General features: G+C 34.3%; 1 protein-coding gene across 7 annotated transcripts in view; it reads left to right on the top strand.

The window, feature by feature from the left end:
- Positions 1-8,196, top strand: part of ASB5 (ankyrin repeat and SOCS box containing 5) — a 34,655-nt gene extending 26,459 nt beyond the window's left edge. For all 7 annotated transcript variants that reach the window (XM_018070647.2, XM_018070673.2, XM_008924781.3 and 4 more), the window contains 6 exons: positions 828-907; positions 1,979-2,086; positions 3,498-3,648; positions 3,782-3,916; positions 5,994-6,185; positions 7,495-8,196. In XM_018070647.2, coding sequence (XP_017926136.2) covers positions 828-907; positions 1,979-2,086; positions 3,498-3,648; positions 3,782-3,916; positions 5,994-6,185; positions 7,495-7,622 — 794 coding nt within the window. In that variant the 3' untranslated portion in view covers positions 7,623-8,196. The remainder of the gene's footprint in view (positions 1-827; positions 908-1,978; positions 2,087-3,497; positions 3,649-3,781; positions 3,917-5,993; positions 6,186-7,494) is intronic.
- Positions 8,197-8,435: the final 239 nt, after the last annotated feature.

An 8,435-nucleotide genomic window follows, 5' to 3' on the forward strand; every position in this document is an offset into this window, starting at 1 on the left:
ATGAATTGGTATCAGCTATGCCTGCAAACCTGAATGGCTAGAAGGAACCTGTTCAGTATCCAGTCTTCTAGAGGAAAGGGCAGGTCCCTCACCAAGAGCTGCAGGATGACTCTGGAACCTAGGCTGGGAGTTACGGGGGGTATATGTGTGAGGGCTGGGTTGTTGTTGTGTTCCTGTTTTGTTTTTCTCCTTTCTTTTTTGAGGGTGATAAATAAATGCCAAACTTTTACAGTAAGCATATCTAATTGTTTTTAGGCCTAATAGCTTATGGCATGAGAACTTAGACTTAATATCATATTTCTACTATAGTAATTTTTTTAGCGTGGTTCTCACTGTATTTCTCTACTTGCAATAGTGTAGTAGCTGCAAATTAATCTCATCATACACAGGGATTTCCACATTGATTTTCATATACATCAGCTTCTTCATGACTTCTTTGGGCAGGTTTATGTCTGCGTTAAGTTCAAATAAGCTTATATATCAGCTACAAAAATAAGTTATATTACTTGTATTAAAAATAAACAATGCAAAAATAGAAGTGGAAAATATAGTAATTGATGAATTTTTAAGTCAGATTAATGAAATCAGTATCTCAATATTTTATTATCTGTACCTCATAATCATTTACTAGAGATGTTTACAGTAAATAATAGAGCAGGTTTTATTGTTTAGAAACTGGTAATTTGAAATATAGTCACTAAAGAGGAAAAATTAATGTCACAGGACAATTGACTTCGTTCTGTGCATTATAGTTTCTGCCTTGCTCTATGCATTCCAAACCCTTTGTAATTCACATGGTTTATTCAATAAATGTTGTTCTTATATAGGTTCTTGGGCAGATCGCTCACCTCTGCATGAGGCAGCCAGTCAAGGACGTCTTCTTTCTCTAAAGACTTTATTGTCACAGGTAAAGGCTGTGTTCTTACAGTTATTTATTTTTAATGTTACTTAATTTCTCAGCGTAGATTATTAATGCAAATTTAGTATGTTTGGTTTGCTTTTTTTTCACTTGAATTTTTCAGAGCAATACACATGTAGGAATTTTTCATATTAAAATATATAAGTTAGTATTTAAAATATTTCCTCTGTATATTTTAAAGTCTCCCCCCCAAAAAAAAATAACGAAAATTTTTACTAAATGTATGTTAGTCTTCCCCTCTTGCATGGTATAAATTGTTGTAGTTCCACTGCTTTAAACTCCTTTGAATAAATAGAGCTAGTCAGGAAGATACTAGGTAATGAGAAGAATCACTGAAAGATTCTGGGTTTTGCATAGTTGTTATTTAAGAAAAATAATATTTTGTTAATAGTGAAGGGAGAGACTCAAACTGCTAAATTTCAATATTACAGTACTGTCTTATCAGCTATTTTAATACTGCATAATTATACTATAGATCCCTATTAGTTCTTAAGAATCAAACAACATCAACTGCAGAAAACTTCAAGGGCTTGATGATTTTATCAATCCAATGAATGTTTTCCTTGCTAAAATTCATGGCTTTGGATATTTCAAAACTTAAGTCAGAGGATCATTGAGTCACTGTAGAGTTTAGACTCAGGTCCTTGTTGTGTTTCAAAGATCACCAAGAGCAGAGATGCGCTCCTGTTCTGGGGTTTCACTGTTAAATTTTTTCCATATAACTAATTGGATTTTAGCATGTTCCAACTTGGGTCTGTTGTCCTATCACTGTGCATCTCAACAGTCTGTTTCAATCTTCTTTATACCCTCTATGTCCTATGCCTATTTCTAATTAAAAAAAAAAAAAAGAAAAAAAAAGAAGAGTTGAGAATTTACTTTTATTCTGTTATACACTGATTGATGAAAGATTCTTTCTATGCTCATTGAGGATTTACTTATTGCAAGTTCTGTTTTAAGCCTATTTAGAATATTTTAAACTATTCATTTGAACAGTAGTGTGAGGGACTGACTCTTAATAGCTTTTGTATGATCTTTAAATGTCATTCACATCTATTTTAGGGGTACAATGTAGACACACTAACAATTGACCAAGTAACTCCACTTCATGAAGCCTGCCTGGGAGATCACGTAGGATGTGCAAGAATCCTCCTTGAAGCAGGAGCAAATGTAAGCTTTGGTTTTTGGGTTTTTTTTAGCATGAAGTCCAATGCTAACCTTGTTTTAACTGAGAAGGATATATTCCTTGATTTTTATTTTTGATTGATATTTCCCTCTACTCACCCTATTGGTTGTGTTCATCTCATTTATTTACAATAAGCTGCCATCTGAATGCTAGCAAAGGACAGTGATGGGCAGACACTGAGACAGAGTAATGAATTGGGGAGTATCTGTTAGCAGTATTCATCAAGTGTTTCTAAAATATGGAATGCATTTCTCTCCTCTACTGGATTCCTTTTTGCTTTGAGTGGCTTTCAGGAGACTGTTCTTTTAATCATCAGAATGTCTGTTGTCACACTACACCTGTGTGCACTTAAAATTCTTTGGTCTGAGTACAAAAAAGCACTTCCTCTTCTCTGTACTGACATAGACTGTCTTATCTTTTATCCCAAAACAAAAATGGGACTTTATAGATCACTTTCACTACAATTCCTGCTGACATCAGAGTTCAAATGCATACCTTCCCAAGTCTCTGATCTTTGCAATTCAAATATTTACTGTCCTTACAAATTCAGGTTTGAAAAACATGTAGAATATATCTATGTTATAACAGGAAAAAAAAAAAGATACATAAATGTTTCCAAAAACAATGCCTCTCCACTTTACATTGCACAAGGATTTTAAAGATAGAAAACCATAGACACTATAGAAAAAACTATAGGAAAAAATTTCATTTTCACACCTGATTTATTTTTAGTACTTTTGATTGGTTTGGTGGTTTTGGGGGTGTATGAAAGATGATAGGCCAGAGTCCTGGAAGGAGCCCTCTCCTAATACCTGTGCTCCTTCCTTTAGTATTATTAGCCCTCACAGAGTTGCCTAGTTTCTCTCCTTCTTCTCTCAGACTGGAAATACTCAGTTAACCAGTGCAGTGATGAGGTTGGTATAAAAACAGTGAGCCTGTGCTATTAGCTTTGCCTCCATCCTGTGAAATATCACTCCAACCTGGAGCCTAAAACTACAGAAGAAAATGGCAAATAATTCTCACATTTAATATGAACTTGCCAGAGCTGCGGAGAGAAGGTCCCTGTTAACCTGTTACTACCAAAGTTCAGTGAAACAAGCTCAGTGCAATGACTTTTGAAAATTATTTACTCCCCAGATATCAAAGTGTGCTCTTTAGTATTCCAGGTGTATTTTAGTTTATTCAACATAGTTTAACAAGAATATTAGTAAACTAATTTCAAATGAAGGGTGTGGTATGAGGAAGACAGTAGGACAGGGACTGGTCAGTTGAGCTATTATTCTAACTAGTATCTTTTTTTGTGTGTGTGTGTTTTAATGCAATTTCTAACTATTTCCTGTTTAAAAATCTACCTTTCTTTCAATTCTGTTCTTACATAGATTATATGTATTCTAGGTAAATGCCACAACAATTGATGGAGTGACACCTTTATTTAATGCCTGTTCGAGAGGCAGTGCAGCATGTGCTGAGCTCCTGTTACAGTATGGTGCCAAAGCTCAGTGGGAGTCCTGTCTGCCTTCACCAACTCATGAAGCAGCCAGCAGAGGTAAGAAATTACCTGCTGAATAAACATGGGGCAGTTGACCAATATCTCAGTAACAGGGTTAAGAAATGTGTGAGGTTTTGTCTGAGACAGCTTACTGAAGTTGAGCAAACTCTGTCGTGCTTTGTACTGACAGGTCACAGTGAATGTCTGGAGGTACTGATATCCTGGGGTATAGATGTTGACCAAGACCTTCCTCATTTAGGAACACCTCTGTATGTAGCTTGCGTTTCACAGCAGATCCATTGCATTCGAAAGCTTCTTTATGCAGGTATGTAATGATTTAAATAAATATTACTAGTCTGTAAAATCAGCATACTCTACTCACCTTTAAAGTTAGCTCTGCTGAGTCATTGGAACTAGAACACTTCCTTGCAGGGCTCTACTTCAAATGTTATGCTGTGATGTGTGTTTTCTTACAATAAATTACTGTGTCTTTCTTTTTTTGGTGATATAGTGAGTGTATGACCAAAAAAGGAAGCAAGACAAGTAAGAATGGATGTTCAAAATTTTTAGCACCTACTACAGATTTGTAGCTATTCATTTTCTGTAGGAAAGACAAGGATAAAAAATCAGCTTTGAAAAAGGAATTCTATGTAGCGATCATTGAGATTTCAACAGAACTATTTTAGCAATGTAGTCCCACTTTCTTTCATTCTTCAGAATATTCTGTTTGATCTTTTCACAAGGCAGTGAGGCTGAGTAGCAAAGGGAAGAGGTAAAAGGTAATTGATCCTAAATTTCACAAATTTCAAAATAACAAATTTCCTAAATTTCATTATTTATTTAATCAACTGGAAAGACATGTTGGAGGCTTGCTCTGTTTTAGTACAAACCCAGGGACACAATGGGCATAGCTACAGGATCATTTGCTGTGCTTCAGGTAATGACATACAGGGCTTTCATGTCCTGTAGCACAATGAAGGAAAATATATATATAAGAATAATTCAGTCTTGCTATCATTGCACCAGAATTGTTTTTCTAGCTGATTGCATGTTATATTTAGAACTTAAACAGCTAAGTTGTTTCTCATTGATTCAGTCTCTTTAGATGATTAATTATCCTATGCCATGATTTTTCATATTTAAGAACAGCAAAAGTATAATTAGCATATTTGGGGATTCAAATACTACCATACATAAAAAAAAGCAATAGAATGGCTTATTCTACATATTTTGGCTCCCTGGAATAGAAAAGGATATGTAAACTGAGAACATAAGTAACTACTTAAGTAAGTCTGAATTTTTTCATATTTTATTGGTTTGTAAGAATATATTAGAAGTTGGAAAGCAAATAGACAATGAAATAAGCAAGAAAATGGTACTGCAGGAGTATTCTCAAATTGTTACTATTGAGAACAGTGAGTTGTTCAGACTTGAAATCTAATTGCTAGGCCTGTGACATTAATAAATTATTTTACTCAAAAGGGAATTTAAAAGGCAAAAAGTGTTGGTTCAGGGAGTAAAGTTGGAACACAAGCTTATTTTTGGTCTCACAAGATCAGCAAATGTCTCTTAAGAAGTCTGGGTTTTTATTCTACTAGAATAATCTAGAAAACTGTTGGGGCAAACTCAGTTTTAGGGGGTCTATCAGCTTGCCTGTAAGGGAAATTCTTTCATACTGGCTGGTTTGGTTTAACTCTTATATGGATTTTTTTTCTTGAATATGAGTGCATTACTGCAAATTAATTTAATCAATTTTAATTTAAAATAAGTTAACAATTCTTTCTGAATACAAAAGTGTAATAATTAGAATTCCATGATTGGGAGAATTAATAGTACAGGGGTTTTTTCCCTATTAGATTTCTTGACTGTGTATCCTACCTTAATTTAAATTAAGTCATTTATAGATAAATCCTTGATAAAGGTTGGATGGGATGGGGAGTCTATTACAAACCCTTTGCCAGCTTCAACATACATGAAAAACTATAAAGCAGCCTTTTTGAGTTGGTGTACCTGTAAAAATATACATACAAAACCTCAGTTTAGTGATTTTTTCTAAATATTCAAATAAGGAAGGTATATTTTTATGTAGTGTAAATTTTTGTAAATGTGTAAAAAAAGTACTTTTTTATAATTAGGGCAACAATGATGCTCATGTGACCTGATTTGATTTTTCTTTTTATCTGGTTGTACTTAGGTAATAAACCATAGGATAAAAAACCCTGTATTGATATGGTTAGCTGTAGTTCTATGCAATGGAATTAATAAAGTGGCTAAATGCACTGTGGCATTCTAGGACATTCTAGGACAGTGGGTTTTTTTGTTTATTTTGTAGCTCCATTTTTACTCAATGGCAATTTTAATTAATCTCTTCTGACATCTCTTTATGTGCATCTACCCACCAGGTGCCAATGTGCAGAAAGGAAAGCATTTGCAAACTCCACTCCATGCTGCTGCCCAGCATTCTAGTACAGAGATCGTAAACTTACTCCTTGAATTTGGGGCAGACATAAATGCCAAAAATTCAGATTTTGAGAGGCCTGTTGATTTAGCTGCTCCTAGCAGTTTAGTGGAGAGACTGCTGCTCTTCCATGAAGGTAAGTTTTATGTGTGTGTTTTTGCAACTGTAACTTGTATTATTAAAAAAAAACCCCTAAACCCACCCAAAAAAAACCCAACTCAACAACCCAAACAACCCATGTTATAGATGTTACATTGTGCTTTATTAAATGAATATATTAGCATTCAGGTAATTTCCTCAGGAATATTTAGTCTCAGGCTAGATAGAGCCCATTGACCAAGCAGCATCAAAATTTATACAAGCTGAACAAGTGTCATCTTATGTTTTTTGGGTGTTTACATAAGTCAGCATTTAAAGCTACATTTTTAATGGCCGTTACAGACCTTGTTAAAAAGAAACCAAGTATTTAAATTTCAGATTAAAAATATATTTCATTTTGTTCAGCTGTCAAAATATCTTTAAAAATATATTTTTAAGTGCATATAAAGGACTTTATTTTTATTGTGGGCAAAAAGTACAAAAAATTTCATTTTCTAAATTTTCTTTATGAAATTATAAGAACCTGAAAAACAGGAGTTGACACTCAAGAGTCCCTCAAAACTCTTAAAGGTCTGTTGCCTTGGAGAGAGAATATTCCTAAGGGAACTGGATTTGTTCAGACTGACCTATGTATAATGTAAAAATAAGCTACAAGAGAAAGAAACTATTTCAATAACTGTGAGCATCTCTTTAGAGGTGAACTTAAGGAAACAGCTCTGTAGTCTGAATGCTGTTAACAAAACCCCTCTAAAACCTTTAGGTTTTCATAAATTTACCAAGACTAGTAGTATTTTTGAAAGTCATGGCAAAGATGTCAAAAAAAATTACTTGGCAAGAAACAAATATGGGTTTATTGTCCAGAAAAACAGCAGTGTTCATTTTGAGGGAGTGGGGGGCAGAGGGATAGAGGTGTTATGATGAGCTAGTAAGATCACTGAACATGAACCAGGGGCTTGGGGTATTTTGGCTGCTTATTCTTGATGCAGCGATGCATCAGGAGTGCAGCTTGTACTGCCGTAGCAGGTATGTCACCTGTTCTGGGAATTTAAAAAAACAGCAACCTTGCAGTTTTTAAAATTATTTTCTGGGAGCAGGCTTTTAATTTAAAAACACTGACCTTACCTTGCTTTTTTCAGTATTACCCTAACTATGAACAAGGTTTTAGCAGCCCCAGTCTTTATCTTTGAGGGCAGAAAGGCAATGAAGGAAAAGAAATGAAGAAAAAGGCCAAATTTGCAAAATGTGAACATTTTTTTAAAGAAATCCCATTATTGTGCAAGACTGCTGTAAAACAAAGTCCTGGCTTTTATTGTTGTGGATTAAACTCCTTCCTTTATCGTTTGCAGCCACACCATCCTCTCTGTGTCAGCTCTGCCGACTACGTATCCGAAATTACATAGGAAGAGCTAGACTGCATCTTGTTCCACAGCTCCAGTTGCCAACAATACTGAAGAATTTCTTACAGTACAGATAACATAGTAATTAAGTGTTAGAAACTTAAATAGCAAGTACTTTTTCTTCTCTCTGTTTATTGTACATTTTATCTAAAGAACTGCTGGGCGGAAAAAGAGCCTTTTGCATATTGCTTAAAAAAATTGTATCTTTGACATCTGGTGTTGGTAATGTAATAGTAACTGGGAGCCATTCAGCAACTAGTACCATGGTGCTAATAAAGCTGAATTGAATAAGTGTGCTGATACTCTGGGACGTGATTATATAGCTTTACCTTAATACTCAATAGCTTTAGTGCTGTTAATTTTGTGTTTATATTTTTAAAATCTCTTTGACACATCTGAACCACAAAGAGTTTCTTCATTATTATCTGTTAAGTTTGTTCATTTGGAGTCAGTATTGTATGTGTTTTTAAATTTCTATTGTTCATGTATCTAAAAATACTTGGTGATAGGTGCGCTATATACATTGATAAAAATAAAACGATTGGATGTCATTTTTTTTCTTTTTCTTTATATAGACGATTAATTAATGAAAAACTTCCTTTATTCTTCCTCACTGCCTGTGTTGTGAAATGGAATTAAGCTGCTGTGAACATGATCTCTGTTTTTCATAGAATCTCTGTTTATTGATACAATTCATAGCTTTAAAAATTCCAGACGAATATTTCTCAAAAGCCTTAATGCTGAGGTACTTTTGATCTCCTCTTGTAAAACAAAATCATATGGGCTCTTTCCTTATCTTTTCATAATAATGCTGTATCACAGCTCATTGGCATATTAAATAATTATTTGCCTCAGGGAAAGGTATACTTTAATGTGCAGTATTTGTATGA

Source organism: Manacus vitellinus, unplaced genomic scaffold (genome assembly GCF_001715985.3).
Source record: "Manacus vitellinus isolate BGI_N305 unplaced genomic scaffold, ASM171598v3 scaffold_0_pilon, whole genome shotgun sequence".
In the NCBI taxonomy this organism is placed as follows: domain Eukaryota; kingdom Metazoa; phylum Chordata; class Aves; order Passeriformes; family Pipridae; genus Manacus; species Manacus vitellinus.